This window comes from Thunnus albacares, chromosome 15 (assembly GCF_914725855.1).
Source record: "Thunnus albacares chromosome 15, fThuAlb1.1, whole genome shotgun sequence".
NCBI lineage: Eukaryota > Metazoa > Chordata > Actinopteri > Scombriformes > Scombridae > Thunnus > Thunnus albacares.
The window spans coordinates 29,038,646-29,056,228 of NC_058120.1; the positions used below are offsets into that span (position 1 = coordinate 29,038,646).

Below are 17,583 nucleotides of genomic sequence, written 5' to 3' on the forward strand. Positions count from 1 at the left end.
CTTTTTCCTCCCCTGAACTCTCCTCCACAGGAATATCTCCTTCCTTCCATGTTGAGCGCAATTCCCAGGATTCCTGGCGTGGCAGCGGCAGTGACATCAGGACACAGGAATATCACGACAGCTGGCAGACTGGCAGCGCTGCTGCTTCTGGACTGCGTTTAAATAAAGCTCTGTGGGTTTGAATCAGGGACGCACACACACAGGCGGATCACGTTTCCTTTGGAAAAACCTGATCGTGTTGCAAAGCTGCTTGATGTTGACATAAACTAATCTTTATGTTGAAGAGTGACCTTGCAATACGACCTTGACATAACTTTACATTGTGACTCACCAGTTCAGGTTCGGAGGGAAATCAGTTGGATTTCTTTACAGCATGTTGACTAAACGTTTGACTGCAGTTGGTTTAAAGAAGAGTAACTCAGCTTTTGAGAAACGTGGTGTTAATCTGAGAAACATAAGCACCAATCCTGACTATTGTCTCATGAATGTCATAAATCACGCTGCTGTCACTCAAACTGCAGCTACAGCTGTTTGATTGACAGGTGAAGCCGCAGCAACGAGCTCTGAGCAACAATAACAGAGATTAAATAGGGGAAAAAAATGAAGATTGATCATTTTTATGTTTTGTTTTAGGTATTTTATCTACATATGTTTCTTGTTTGTTCTGTTTTTGTTACTTAAACCTGCATTAACTGATGTTTTGTCCGCTAGTTCACATTAACATATCGTCAGCTTTTAAGTCGATATGTTGAACAAACAGTTGCTTATTTCCACATCCAGCAGTTACGGAGCAACTTTATCATTCATGTGGAGTCGTGTTTCTGTCCACCTGGTGAATGTGAGTCCAATATTCACTCTCTTTTAGCTTCTGTTTCTGCTCTCTACCAGCTCCTGAGGGAAATATCTGGCTCTTTAGCTGCTAAATGCTCCACTATGTTCACCAGCTAGTCTACAGCTAACTGTGTCTGTTTGGTGCTGAGCAGGTAGTGTACAGCGGCTTTTTACAGCTTCTTCTCTCTGAAAACGACGCTATGAGACGCTGAGAGTGAACCAGAACAGTAAAGTTGCAGCCGGACAGATAAACAATGAGCTGAAACTCACTATAAAGCTCCGTAAAGCCGAGAGGAGCTGCAGAGTCACTGATGATTCTCTGTAGGTTCATCACTACGAGCCACACTGTCAGACCAGACACTGTTATTATAAAAAATATCCACTATAGCTGCTTTAAGGGGGTTTTGTCTCAGCTGTGTTTTGCTGCTGCATTTGTTCTGTATGCTACTTATTGTATTTGTTATATATATTCTACATACTTACTATAATGAGATGATATATGGAGCAGAAAATGCTGCAAATAAACTGAGTTAATAACAAAGACCTCTTTGTTTTTTTAATGCTTTAAAATATTTGCTTAGAAAATCTCTCTGTTTTTTTGTGCTCAGGGTGACTGAATCACTAAAATTACTCCCGTACTTGTATGTGTGTGTATGTGTGTGTGTGTGTGTGTGTGTGTGTGTGTGTGTGTGTGTGTGTGTGTTATAATGTAAATGTACTCTGCCTTCACACCAGCAGCCTCTCCCTCTCAGAGCAGCCCAGGACATTCTCCATGCAGCTGTTACACACCGCCTGCAGCCGGATGCTAAGAATGGCTGAGAGCCTGGCATACCAGCACGCACACACACACACACACACACACACACACACATAGGGAGAAACAGTGGTTGCATCACTATAATCATGTCCTACAGTCGCTCTGTGGCAAGGTCAGGTTATAGAAGAATGCCCTGCAGGCAAACGCATTATAAATATGACAGAGAGAGGAAGAGAGAGACACAGAGAGAGAAGAAAAGAAGGAGAGGATATAAAAAAAAAAAGAAACAAAGTGAGAAAAGAGCAGCGAGGACAGGATGAAGAAAGAAAGAGAGAGAGAGAACACCGGAGGCGTGAATCCAATTTTAAACAGCAGCCTGGCGATCTGTCCGCTTCCATTTCTCTCTCTCTCTCCGTGTCGCCGAGCCCGACGCCCGCCGACTGCCACGCCCGCAATTAAGTCAAATAAAGCTCGAAACCTGCCACGACCTGGACGCTCTGTGTCGAGGTAATGTCCAATCAGACGCTCAGTGTGCAGCTACGAGGCCCGACGGGGTGAATCCAGGTCTGACGGACCTGAAGGAGCTCGTTATCTAAACAAGATCGTTAACAAGATTGGCTGAAGATGATACGAAATAACTTCAGATCAAATCATTTACAAGGTACAAGAAGTACTCAGATACTTCACTAAAATACCAACACAGCAATGTAAAAATACTCTATTACATACATGAAAAATCCTACTACAGTTAAAGTACATAAGTATTATGAGCTTGATGTAGTTAAAGTATTGCAGTAAAAGTACATAAGTATTATGAGCTTGATGTAGTTAAAGTATTGCAGTAAAAGTACATAAGTATTATGAGCTTGATGTAGTTAAAGTATTGCAGTAAAAGTACATAAGTATTATGAGCTTGATGTAGTTAAAGTATTGCAGTAAAAGTACATAAGTATTATGAGCTTGATGTAGTTAAAGTATTGCAGTAAAAGTACATAAGTATTATGAGCTTGATGTAGTTAAAGTATTGCAGTAAAAGTACATAAGTATTATGAGTTTAATGTAGTTAAAGTATTGCAGTAAAAGTACATCAGTATTATGAGCTTGATGTCGTTAAAGTATTGCAGTAAAAGTACATAAGTATTATGAGCTTGATGTAGTTAAAGTATTGCAGTAAAAGTAGTGGTTTGGTCCCTCTGACTGATATATTATTATATATGACATCATTAGATTATTAATAGTGAAGCATCAGTGTTAGAGCAGCATGTTACTGTTGTAGCTGCTGGAGGTGGAGCTAGTTTACACTACTTTATATACAGTTAGCTAGTTTAGTCCAGTGGTTCCCAACCTAGGGGTCGGGCCCCTCCAAAGGGTCAGCAGATAAATCTGAGGGGTGGTGAGATGATTAATGGGAGAGGAAAGAAGAAAAAACAAAGTTCTGATACACAAATCTGTTTTCAGTTTTTGGACTTTTTCTCTAATCTTTGATTTTTGCTGAAATATTGGATCATTTGAACATTTATTGAAATGAAAGCATGTGAGAAGTTTAGAGGGAAAAATCACTATTTGGTGGAGCTGTTAACAACTCATAGACATGTGAAATGTGACCCCGACTACACACTGCTTTTTGTAAGACGTCAAAAGCCAAAAAGGTTGGAAACCACTGGTTTCATCTTTAACAATGTGTTGTATTTTAAAAGCTTGTTATATTATCCATTGTGTCAAATCTGCATCTGAAAAGTAACTAAAGCTGTCAAATAAATGTAGTGGAGTAGAAAGTACAATATTTCCCTCTGAAATGTAGAAAGTAGCATCACATGGAAATACTCAAGTAAAGTACAAATACCTCAAAACTGCACTTAAGTACTTGAATGAATGTATTTAGTTAGTCTCATTTCATCAAATAAATTAAAAGAATAGTTGCTTATTTGCTTTCTATCCAACAGTGAGATGAGAACATCAATATTAATCTTTAAAAAGTTCAAAAATGCACCAACCAACAGCCTCTAAAACTCACTGATTAACACGTTGTGTCTCATTTGTTTGAACCATAAAGAGAAAATTTAAAATGTGGTTTTATATCTATAAGAATAAACACACATATATATATGGCAGAATGAGATATAGTTTCTCACAGGACCAGGTAATAATAAAAAATAAAAAAAAACCAACCGGGTGCACTGATTGCACTTAACTTCCTGAAGTCTTGTTGTCGCAGTGAGGTTGCCAGGTTTGGTACCACTGTGTCTGTACATATCTGGCAACCAGTATGATAACTGGAGAGGATGCGGATGGATATATGGATATACTGTTGCTGGCAAAGAAATAGATCCAGTACATAATTCAACAATTTTTACATTTCTGTATTAAATATGTGAGATAAAGTGCTTAAATTAAAGCTTTAGAGGTGTTGTTAGGTGTATTTTTATAAGTAGACACCGGTCTGTGCTGTAGTCGAGAAGAACACATGAAAAAATTGGAAAACTATAAACAAAAAATGCCAAATTGACACATCAGAGTTATTGGTTTTAATCAAGTTAATGTGCTGACTGATGTTTACGAGGGTTTCTCATTAATAATTTGTACACTTAAAGCCTTAAACTCAGACGTGAGTTCAGTGTCTCTGCTGCCAACTAGTGAAAACGCACCTCAGTTGTAATACAGTTTAATCACCACTAGATGGAGCCGTCAGCCAGAGAATCAATACCTTCTTTTCTGCTCTTGACAGTATTTTGGGACCCTTGAAAACCAGATGGTACATCTCAAGAGGTTTATCCTGATATAATACATTTTCCTCACATGAACAAATATTACAAAAGATATAAAATATGATAATAAAAAAATATATATTATATGACAATGACAAACAAATGCTCAGGACAAGTTCATCATGTGACATTTCACGTGTTATTTTCATTTTCTTCACTTAAATTTCTGCTTTCAAAAAAAGTGCCGTTGTTCACTTTCTTTTATGCTATTGCATATTTCATAAAGCAAACAACCCATTTTAAGGTGCTATATATAGTGTACATAAAGTCTACAGACTCTATTACAAAAGTTACATCCTCAACCAGAAAGGAAACGGTTCATCAGAAGAGTATTAACGTATGAAATATTTGATCCTCCTTCTTGTAGAGTTTTGTGTGTTTCGCTTCTCAAATCTGAGATACTCTTCACATACTTTTCTGAAATGACATTGTATGTGTCCTGTTTTACACTTTAACTTGACTCACACACACACTGACTGATTCTGATTCTGACTGTTGTTGACTGACGTGTCTGCAGGCCGCGGCTCAGACGTGACGGAGGTGTCAGAACATACACGGCGTGAAACAATAACAGAAGGCGTCACATTTGTTTCAGCTCTGACCGGACAGACAGAAGCGCCTCCGCAAATATCCACCGAGCTTTTGTGTCTGTTCCCTTCCTCCTCTCTTGTGTCTCTTGTGTCTCTTTGTCTGACGAGCTGACGAATCTCAAAAGATGAAGGACGGAAGATTTGATTATTGTCATGACAACGCTGACGAAGTCCAGATGATTGATAATATTTCATGTCATTTGAATATCTGAGGATCCTGTTTTATATCAGAAATGAAAACTTAGTGCAGTTTTTACAGTTTATACTTATTGGAAAACATTCACAACAATCACAGTTTGGAAAGTTTAAGTTACAGAATGAACTCGTTTAATTTAAATATTAAAAACTGGTTGAAACTGAGAAGAAAAAATACATTTTTGTAAAAATCTGGCTGAAATTTTGTATTATGAAGATACAATGTGCAGCACTAATAATCTTTATCATCACTATGTGTTTCTGTGTATGACCTGTATGTACTTGTTGTACAATGTTATGACGTCGTCTCGCCACCAGAGGGCGCCACCGCATGATGTACTGAGATATCTAGGTTTTTTTTGGGAGGGTGAAATTCAGTAAAAAAGGTTCTTGCTCTGATGAAGAATCAAAGAACTGGAGCATCTGCAGCTGATAAACGGATTAAACACACACACACACACACACACACACACACACACACACACACACACACACACACACAGAATGACATCAGTCACTCACACTACAAAGCTGTGGTTGTAACTCCGTCTCTCTCTCTCACACACACACACACACACATACTGTCGTCACTATAAATCTGACCTTGTCACTTCCCAGAACCAGGCAGTGATCCAGCACATCCCATGACCACACACACACACACACACACACACACACACACACACACACTACATGCACTCACACACACACACACACACACACACACACACACACACACACACACACACACACACTACATGCACTCACACACACACACACACACACACACACACTACATGCACTCACACACACACACACATCATAAAGCCCTCGAAGCTGCGTAATCTGCAAACAAACAGATGCAGATGCAGACAGTTTGTGTTCTTTGTGAGGACCGAAGATAAAAATCTCTTCCTCACTTCTTCAAAGGGATGTTTGAGGGTTCAGATGTGAGTTTCGGGTTAAAGGCAGAGTTACGTTGAGGCCAGTAAAAGGATTATTTTAGTGGAGTCCTCATGAGTTCAGCGCAAAGACAAATTAAGTCTGTGAGTTCTGACAGTGAATATCAATGAACACACATCAACATCCACTAAAATCAACTGAAAACAATAATGTAATGTAATTTATGAATGATACCAGTTAACAGGAAGTGTTACAGATTTTGAGTTTTATAAAAACATAGTAGAGTAATTGATGAATACACATTGATTTTGGTATTTTAGTCAGCATCACATGCAGCACTGTGCAAAAGTTTTAGACATTTTAGATGTTTAGATTCTTATCAATCACACCATAAACATCCAGCCGGAGTCATAAAGATCTATCTTCAGTCTCTGGTCTCAACATCATGGAGTCAGTCTGGGATTAACATGAAGACACAGAAGAAGAACTGCGGCGACTTCTCCAAGATGCAGGAACACTGAGGAGAACTGCTGCTGGTTTAAAGACAAAGCTGCTCACAGCAACAAACTGATTTACTTTATGCTGTTTAATCAACTTTGGATCAAGTTAACTGATCAATAACTTTACTTTTAGAGCCTAAAGAACCGCTCTGTCCTCGCTCACCGACTAGCAAACTACTAACTTACAGTTTTCATAAAGTGAGTCTGATACTCCAGAGATACATTTGAAACGAAGAGTCGCTTTTAGAGAATATCAAATGAAATCATAAATGCATTTTTCAACTAGTCACAAGAATGACTGATTTCCTGACATTGAAAAAAAATTAAATAATATATGACGTGAAGTAAACAACTATTTTTGACTGGTACATCTCGGACCACTAATAAATAAAACAACTGCACTGTTAATGTGTTGAGACACAATTATGATGAAACAACAACATATCTGTGTGCTGCTCTTTATATCACATGTTGTTGTTTTGAATCAAGTTGTAAATAAATAAATATGAAGGAGACAAGCAGAGATGGAAAACTGCAAACTCCAGAAAGTCTGTTTTATGGTTTTAGTGCATAACTGCTTTGAATTAAATAATAATAATGATAATAAACTTTATTTGTGCAGCATCTTTCATACCTGAGATGAGACTCAAAGTGCTTTATGTAAACTGCATAAAAGAATTATCAAATAAAAGGAAGCAATAAAACAATAAAATACAATGAAATAAGCAAAGCAGGATTAAAAAGTAGGTCTTAATTAATTTATATTTAACAGATATTAGATATATATATATATATTTAGTGTTTTGTACAATAGAACAGAAAGAAAAGGTGAATAATTCATATTTTTTTTACAGAAGCAGGAGCTAAAGCTAAATTTAGGGCTCAGATCTCATGACTGAAATGCAGGAAATGTTTCATGTTTCTGATTTTTTAAGAAGCTTTCTGCTTCCTGGAAAAGTTTGTGCAGCAGAAAAAGAGCTAAAAGAGAAAATATGTGTAAGAGTGTGTTCAGGGCAGAGAGTGACTCAGCATGAGACAACAGATCTCTAACAGGAAGTAGACACCTTCCTCCTCCATCCATCCATCCTATCTCTCTCTCTCTCTCTCTCTCTCTCTCTCTCTCTCTCTCTCTCTCTCTCTCTCTCTCTCTCTCTCTCACATACACACCCTTTCCCAGCAGTGTGGTGAGCATCAGTGTGACTCCTGGTCTGAATGTCTGGAGCTGTTAGTGGGTTCACTGCTGCTACTGCTGCTACTGCTGCTGCCATGTTTTATTCAGAGAACACACACACACACACACACACACACACACATAGACATAAACACACATGCTGAGCGGAGTGGTGCAGAGAGGAGAGAGGAGAGCTAAAAACAGCAGAGAGGAGAGAAAAAAAAAGTCAGGCAAATAAGGAGAGGCGAGGAGAGGAATTATGCCTCTAAAAATACCGACACACTGATGATACCGAAGAAACTCTGTGAGCAGCAGCAGCAGCAGCAGCCTGATGAACAGAAAACATCTGAGTCACTGTAGTTATATATACACACTCATCAATAAAAGATCCGAACGTCTCACAGAATATCAAACTGTAACTTTATGAATGAATGAATGTGAACAAACAGGCCTCCAGCTGCTGAAGCCGCAGCCTCTGTGATGGTTTAACAAAGCATAACAGCTACTGTTGTTGAAAGGATACGGCTGGAAATGTTCTTTATTGTCTTTATTGTCAACAAATGTGCAGACTCCTCACGCTTGGATCCAAACCAACAGTGAACTGATCTACCGACGAGTATTTTGTTTTGATATATCTTATTCCTTTGTGCTGTAGATCTCTGTTATTGTGCAAAAATGATTAAAAAAAAACACATAATTGAGTCACACCGCTGCACTGCACACATATGTTTATTCTAGTGGACGTCCCAAAGTTTCAGAAGATACCAAATATAAGGCTGATTTTTTTTTTTGGATAAATGGGTTTGGATGGATTCAAACACTAAAATAACAAACACTTCAGCCACTGGGCAACATATTATAACTATAATACAGCTTTATTTTACTATATTACTCATGTGCAGCAATATCAAAGCTAAAATTATGTCTGTTTGCAATCACTATTAAACAAGAACTGGTTAAATATTACTAATTAATTCATAATTTAACCCTGAAAATATCAATCTCAGATTAAGTCTTATGTGTTAAAGCAGTTATATTTCATATTTAAGTGTTCTTTATGGGCTTAAATTTGACCACGAATATGAAATTACATCCTGAATTTTAACCATAATAACCAAATTATGTTGTTTTAAAATTCAGTAACAAAATCATGCAGCTTCAGTGAAGTGATGAAACAAACAAATGTGCAATTTAAGCAGAGGTCAATATATGTACAAATGGAAATTAAAACATATAATTTCCCAAGATCAGACACAAATATTCATGTTAAAATAAAAACTGCATCCAGGCTCCTGCGGTTAGAGAAATTGTTCTAATGGAGGAGAATCAACAACAACAAACAGTTTTGTTGTGGTAATTTGGGAGTATTAAGAGAGAGAGCTCAGCTTTTAAAGGATTTAAATGCTTCACAGACTGAAAGTGACTCAACATGAAGAGGAAGAACTGAACTGAATCATCAAACTCTTTTCGTCTCCTCTTATATAAACATGCACTCGGGGTCTTTAAGTTATGGAGATGAAGGAGAAGGTTTGGGAGGCTGCTGAGTTACATAAATAAATCAACAGTCAGTGTGACCTGTGGCAGCCAGTCATTACGTAACGACACCGCTGTGGGAAGAGGAAAGGCATTATGGGAAATTTACAGCCTGAGGTCAGACGGTTAAAATCGACTGATGTTCAACACGCAGCCACTGAGAAGCATCGATACATGTTTTTTATGTTTGATAGCAAATGTTTTACTGTCTTTGGATGAATAAAGGAAGCAGAGAGACGCTGCTGGAGGAGAAAACAATCAGATTCTTCTCTTTTAAGTCTTTTAAGTTCGTTCCACCAAAAGCAGAAAGAGATGCGACTGAAGATGTCTTGACACTGACCTGATTTCTATCAACAGCTGAGATGTAGACTAATCATAGCCTGTATATAAAGATGGACGAGGCGTGACATCACCCGCCGGTTTGCACTGGAGCCAGTTTGAAGCTCAGAGTTGCTGCCAGGATCTTCCAGATAAGGAGTGTTGCCTTTTCACGCTCTGGAAACACCACACGCTACCTCCGACCCAAGCTAACGTTAGCTTACTGGGAACAGGGAGTGCTGCACACTTTGGCTAACATTAGCTACTTTAGCTAAATTGTGCTAACAGGGCAGGTGTTGTAATCAAGTAACATTAAACTTAGTGAAATATTGCGACACTAGTCTGACTCAATGTGAGTGCCAGAGTCACAGAGAGCAGCACAGCAGACATCAAAGCTACTATACGTCTTCAAATCTTATTCACAGAGCAATAATTTCCAATACGACCACCTGCACACTTATTAGAGGGCCTGAATTTAGAGATTGAGACAATAATGACTCATTGAAAACAATGATTGACTCAGTATTTCTAGAGAGAAGTTGAGGCTTTTTCAATGGGAGTCAGTTGGAGCAGCTAGCGGCTGTCGGTGGAACTTTAAAGTTCTTCAGCCTCAGGACGTGTAGCTGCTTCTTGAGACTAACCTGCCTGTTTATGAACGTCATGAAACTACACACACACAGAAAAAGAGAAGAGTTGGGCAGCTGCTAGCAGGCTAGTTAGCTCACTAGCTAATCAGCTTTCTGGTGAACTTGTATTTTGTATTCGATATTTACTTGTGGTCAAGTAACAGTTCAGTGCTGGTAGAAAGCCATGTAAATAAACCCAGTGCAGCCAGTTGTGTATTTGTGTCTCTAACATCTAACACCAGTATAGTGTCACCATTAGCTGTGTTTCCATCCACCTGCTTTTAAATCACGTTTTCAATTTGTGCATAAAAAATCCTGCAGTAGAAACTGCAAAAACATTTTCACACTTGACTGAGATTGAAAACTTGTCATATTAATAAAAGCAAAATGCAACAAAGTACAAAGTAAACAGACATGAATCATGTGACCTAAATGTCACTGAAGACCTGAAAACATCAGATCTGTGTGGAGCGATGATGAGGAGACTGTAACCTTCCTCAAATGAATACATGAAACTAATAGAAATGACATATTTATATCCTGGTTTCCACATGTGTTTTCCATTGTTTGAACTTTGACTTCTACTCCTTTAATGACATCATCTCGTTGTGTCCTCTTCTTCTGCAACGGTTTAATGGCACTGATGGAGAATTAGAACCACGAACTGACTATCTTAATGAACCAACTCCTAATATTTGGTAGTGTATGGATACACGCATTTAATGACCTTTACTTTTGCCAGTTTTTTTTGGAAATTCTGTTAAAATTTGCTCCACATTTGGACGGAACCTCATCTATTGTCTCTTTCAGTTGACAAGAACAGACATTGATGTGTCTCTAATGCATTGTGGGATAGCTTTGGGGATTTTTACCTTCACCACAGCACTGTCAGAAAGATATGCACCAGTTTACACGCAGCACAAACCAGGGTAACAAGCAGAAGTAAATGAACATGGATGCTTGAAACATTTCTCTCTGCTACTGCCAAAGATACATAAGATGAGTAACCGTGAGGCAGCAAGCAGCTCTACAAGGACAACAAACATGACATTCATTCATACCGACCTCAGATATGGATTATAATGTAGACATATTGGAGAAGTCCATGTTTACCTTGAGCTGCACCAGGTGGACGTCCACGTGTCTGTGGTCGCTGTCTTGTCCCACAGAGTGTGTGAGCTGCGTGACCCTGTCGCTGGTCACCCTCAGCCACGTCTCGATCTCCGGCAGGTGGAGGACGACCTTCCAGTCGGCTCCGGTGTGAAGGGGAGGAGGTTTCTTTGACCTATAACAGCGCATCACACTGCACATGAGACAAATGTAAAGACTACAAACTGTACACACACTGACGCTTCATAAAGTAAGTCAGACTAGTTACAGGTTGTATGCAGTTCAACCAAAAAGTGATGCTCCTCTCCAGATTGTTTAATTTGAATAGTTTTTAAAAGCTTTAACATGTAATTACAACCCTGAAATTCAGAAAAAAACATAATGTGTATGGCAGAAACCTGCTTTTCTCCCCCTTATTTCCTGTTATTAATTATCTTGCAGCCCCTCAGATTTAAACTGGAATGAAGCTTCTCTACGGTGCACGTAAGTGAACGTTCACAAGTGTTGTTTGGTTTTTTCCCCATGTAGTTTGGTGCAGCTACAGGACACATAACACGAAAGGAATTGTCACACAAAATAGACTCAGCATGAATCAAAAACTCAGACGGGATGCGTCAGCGTCTCTGTTCAGGGTTTTTACTTTATCAGAATAACACAACAAACAAAAGCAGCCTGTACACATCCACCACTGATACTCTACTACACCCATTGGCTGCAAAAAAAGAGAAAAAAACAAACTTAACAACAAAATAAATCAAATAAAATAAACCAAACAACAAAAACCAAGCTAAAACTACAACAAAAACTATAAACTGTAGCTGCCAAGCTAACAATATCATCTACTTGTACACATATTTAGATAAACAGTACAGCATACGTCTACTGTTGCAGAGCAGTAACATACGTGTCCACTAGGGGGCAGTGTCACGTTTAGCAAATCAAATTGTTAAAAATAACGCACAAGAAATCAGGAAATGGAAATAAATTTCACCCCGGTGACGTTGTAAACAAACCACAACATCCGTGAAACCAACTTGAAAGAATTTGGATTTATTAACAGGATGATGAAGATATTAGTGGCTTGAAGAGGAATTTAGTTTCCTGTTTTCTGCTACAAGATCATTTATGGCAGGATTCAGATTACGGAAAAAATTATAGAAGAGTAGAGCTGCAATGATTAATGGATCAGTCGATCGTCAGAAAATTAATCTACAACAATTTTGAGAATCGATTAATCGGTTTCAGTAATTTTTCAAGCAAAAATCCTCAACTTTTCCTGTTTCCAGCCTCTCAAAAGTGAAGATTTGCTGCTTTTCCTTTTCATATATAACAGTAAATTAAATATCTTAACATTTGAGACTATACAAAACAAGCAAACTGAAGACATCAGTGATTTCACCATTTTTAACCATTTCATAGACTGAATGATTAATTGACTTATTGAGAAATGAATCGGCAGATTAATTGAGAGGAGTATCAACCAATCAGCTCGCTCGACATGCAGGTTCCTGCAAAGATTCTCAAAGACGAACCCCTGTCTTAGACCGTAAGAACAAATTTAAAGACTCAAAATAAAGATTGTTCTGGTGGCTGATTGGTTACCTGTGGCGGGGGTCTCTCCCCAGGTGAGGTCCTCCTTCAGTGAGGCTGCCGGGGCTGGGGCCGGGGCCCGGCGAGGTCTCCCCATCCTGTGACTGATGCTCCTGGTCCAGGGTGAAGGGGTTGGTGGTGGTGGTGGTGGTGGTGGTGACAGTGGTGGCGGCAGTGGGGGAAGTGGAGGTGTCGAGATCCAGGGTCGGAGTGACAGAGGTGACCATCGGAGACAGCGGCTCAGGAGCCACGGGCGAGAGAGCTAAGACGCTCATGGTGTGAGAGAGGGAGAGAGAGGCGCAGGGTTCCTAATTTCAGTGGACGAGCTTCATTGGAGTAAACTGGAGAGAAAGAGAGAGAGAGAGAAATATGTGTCAAAATACAGAAATACAGAGAAAGAAAACAACAATAATGAGGGAAGGGAGGGGCGTCAAACGAGGGAAGGAAAGAAGGAATAAATACCTGGGAAGGAAGGATAGCAGGAAGGAAGAGAAGATGGAAAGATAAAAGTTTATATAGATAAAAGAGGTGAGAAAATAAGGAGAGAAAGATGATGAAAGACAAGAGTAAATGAACAGAAACAGTTACTGTGAAAAGATAGAAGACACAGGACACAATGTTAGAAATACTGAGGTCATAAGAAAGTTTGTAATTAGTCCAGTGCATAAATGTGTGTTAATATTAACCAGCAGAAATTTCCCAGGACAAGTGCAGTTGTGATTGTTAAGGTTATTGACAGAGACATCATATCAACGACGTCCTCACAAGAATAAAACTACAGACAAGAGTGTTTATTATAAGTCAATTTTCTGGTCTGGAGGAAAGACGATCTGTAAATCAATGAGCTGGAGGAGACAGCACCGCGGCTGCTGCTTTCATACAAGGATGATACACACACACACACACACACACACACACACACACACACTCACCCAATGTCCTACATCTAAGAACAAAGACTCATACACCCACATTCCTACATCTGAACACACATCCAGACGTGAAACAAGCTTGAAAAAGCAAGAAATCATCTTAAAACACAAAAGACAAATCTGAAAACAGGACTACAGTCACCACTGAGGAAAGCTGAGGTCACGTCCTCTTTAACATTTCTGGTAATTTGGGAAGTTTATTATCTGGAGAAGAAGTCAGCATTCTCATTATTACTATGTATTATTATTTTCATTATCTATTAATCTGCTCATTATTTTCTTAAATAATTTTTCGGTCAATAAAATGTCAAAAAATATTCAGACAGTTGCTGATTAATTTGTTTCCATCGACTGATAGATGAATCAGTTAATCGTTGCAGGTCTTTATTATGCAAGTTGTGTTTTTTTAAGGCTGCTTCTCTTATTTTTTGGACTAAATATCTAAGAAAAAACTACAGCTTTTGAAACAGTATTCTGATCATCATGTAGGGAAACAGGATTTATAGGAAAATATTACTGAAAAAATGTGGTTTAGATCGTCTCATAATCTCACTACTTCTAAAATCTTGGCCCTGACAGTAAATTATAATTGGTTATAATTAGAGCTGAGGTTGAATATGATTTTATCAAATGTCAATACAGTACCATTATCTTTAATTTAATCTATTTGGGTTTAGTGACTAAAGTTAATTAAATTGTGACTCAAGAATAAATAAGTATAATTAAAATAACTAAAACACTCAGTTGAGATCTGTTCTTTTATTGGTCAAGAGGCTAATTAATGTTCACAACTTGTAGCTAAAAATTAAAAAAAATGAGATGAGCAGCAGAGGACGTGAAATGTTTATTAATTAAATATTGTACTTGTTTGATGTTCTGAAATAAGAGTTAAAGCGTTTTAACTGTTGCTCAACTCATTTTTACTTCACTAATTGTCTCTGACAGAGAACAAACATCAGCCGACGGAGCAGCAACCAGCCGACAGCCATGGTTCATTCTGACCTTTTAGCAAGTGAACTAATTACAGCATCAACATGAATCAGTCACAGCTGATAATGAGTGTTTTATCATTTTAAACAAAACCCAACCCTTGTTATCAAATACAAACACGTGAATTCCCCTCATCTGAAAACCAATAAAGTCTTATCTTGTTAAAGTCAAACAAAAATAGCAGTATACTCCTTTAAGTCATGATCATGTATTAACAAATGAATAGAATAAATGCAGCCGAGTTGGTGTTATTGAAGTTCACAAAGCCTCGCGGCCAATAAGAAGTCAGCAGCAGTGAGTGATGAACCAGTTAGAGAGCTGCTACATTACAGTCTGACCTTTCAGTCTGACATCAAATGTCTGACTGTGAGGAAACACACACAGAGATATAAATCCCACAGTGACCTTCATACACAGCTGATGAAGTGAAGAAACAGCTGTTCACTATCACACCAACACAGATAAGGAAACACAGTGAGACAGATAAAGAGAAAAAGAGAAATCTAAAAGTATATCATGGACAGAGGTGAAGTTAAAAAAAAAAAAAAAGTCCTAAAAAGGGAAACACTTTTAAGAAATAAAGTGCAGATCTTTAAAATCGACCTTTTCACCGACACAGCTGGTGTTTTCACACGTCATCATGTCGTAATAAACATCAGTTTTTATCACTGCCGCCAAGATCACAAGGCCAACTTTCTACTGCATGCACCTCTGTGTCAATCACTCGTTTAATGTTTTACTAAAACACATCATACAAAACAAATATGTTCTTTATTCCACCAAGGAGTTACAGTTAAACGTCACAGTGTTGTAGTCAGAGCTGATCAGCCATTAGCAGCCTCTGAGGGGCCGTGGAGGAAAAAATATCTAGCTAATTTGTGCTTTTAATTTAAAGATATATGAGATTCGTCTAAGATATGTGAATATACTTTGGGTTTTGGGTGGGTGTTATCTCTGAGATCCGTTAGACGTATTCAGCAAGGCAAGGCAAGTTTATTTGTGTCGCACAATTCAACAACAAGGTGATTCAAAGTGCTTTACATAGAGCGTAAAAGGCATTAAAACTGAATATAAAAGCAACACAAGTAAAAACACATTTAAAAACAATGAAAAAGTGTTAAATTTGGAGATAAAAAGAAGCTAAAAAGGGAATAAGAGATAAAACAAGAGAATAAAAGTAACAGTGCAGTGGAAAATATTAACCCTCTAATGAAAGGCAAACAGGAAAGTCTTCAGCTGCGATTGCTCACAAACCTGAAGTAAATCAAACAAGTTTTACTCACTCTTCACTGAACACACATGCACACTAATTATTATATTGAGAGCACGTGGCCCCTCCCGGGCTCCGTCGGTAGAAGCTTTGGTAGCCGATAAAAACCTTGTATATAAGAGAGAGTATCAGTAGTGTAGATAAGTACCTGTGTTGTCTCCTATGAGATAAAGCCATGTTGTGTAGAATGATTAAATCACTCCTATCACGTTGTCATATTGTCAATACAAGGATCAAAATCAATGCAGCAGAACCAGAAATATCGTTGTTTTAATTCAATCCATTCCTCTTCCTTTTCTCCTACATTACCCATAGTGCAACTTCACTTCGTTAAAGCAACCGTACAGATATGTGTGCGTTATTCCGGTAGAGTCACTAAACAAACTTACAGTCTTCAGCCCAAAGTGACATCACTTGAAGCAATTTATCAGACTGTGTGCAGCTGTAGAGAAGCTCAGGATATATAGTGACACAACTATCATTGGGCCCATGTGTTGTGTTTACTGCTGCATACGAGCAATAAATCTCCTGTTCATGTATGATAATCTCTCTCTCTGCCGGCATCTGTAAAAGCTTATTAACAGCTACTGTACAAGCTACGCTAAATAAATGTCTTCCAACCACAGATTAGCTGTGTAAGCTAACAGGACAGAATCCTCTTAAAGGAGCAGCGTGTAGGATTTAGTGACATCTAGTGGTGAGGTTGCAGATTGCAACTAACTGAATACCTACTTGTGAGGAAGCCTGACCATAGAGGCTAGGAAGGTGGTAGGAGGCAAACTCTTGTTGAATGAGTAAAAACTGATTTATTCAAACCAAAAAGGTGTCTCAAAAAAATGAAATTAACACAAGCAAAATCTAAGTTAACTAGCTTAACTCACTAGCATGATCACGTGCACACAGCTACACCGCCATCCTCTAATTTCTGCTCCCCCTAAAACCTACATCTCTCCCCTTAAATAGGTCCTCCAATCTAGCAGGCAGAACCATATTTATTGCGGGGGTGTCCTTTCCCTTATGCCACCTGACATATAACAAAGCTACTTGTATCAGTCAACATTGTTTACACAAAACACATCCACAACATTAACCCTCAACCTGAGCCAAAACAAGTACAAATCATATCGATACTAAACCAAACATTTAATGAAATAACATAAATCCCACCAATACTTGGTCTAACCCAGTGACATCACTGATGACATAACTCAGTGTATAAATACAGGAAGTAGTTAAGTGCCTCCTCCTTTTGTTTGTGGAGCACATGGTGGGTACGGTAAGTAGCGCAGAAAGAATATGATTGAATTATAAAATGCAGAACTAAACCAATAAACAATAACTAAACTTAACAATACTTGTCTTGTGTTTTTACTTTAACCAAAAATGTTGCTGGTATGCAAACCACAAAAAAATGCCTAAACAGAAACATGGCGGTGCAACATGGCGGCCTCAATGGAAGAGGAGCCGCTCCTTATGTAGTTGTAGAGGGCTCATTCTAAGGT

At 38.4% G+C, this 17,583-nt stretch overlaps 1 protein-coding gene across 2 annotated transcripts in view; it reads right to left on the bottom strand.

Annotated features, from left to right (window-relative positions):
- Positions 1 to 17,583, bottom strand: part of akap6 (A kinase (PRKA) anchor protein 6) — a 243,609-nt gene that overhangs the window by 186,331 nt on the left and 39,695 nt on the right. For both annotated transcript variants that reach the window (XM_044373900.1, XM_044373901.1), the window contains 2 exons: positions 12,902 to 13,230; positions 11,303 to 11,474 (listed from right to left, as the gene is read on the bottom strand). In XM_044373900.1, the coding sequence (XP_044229835.1) occupies positions 11,303 to 11,474; positions 12,902 to 13,164 (435 nt within the window). In that variant the 5' untranslated portion in view covers positions 13,165 to 13,230. The remainder of the gene's footprint in view (positions 1 to 11,302; positions 11,475 to 12,901; positions 13,231 to 17,583) is intronic.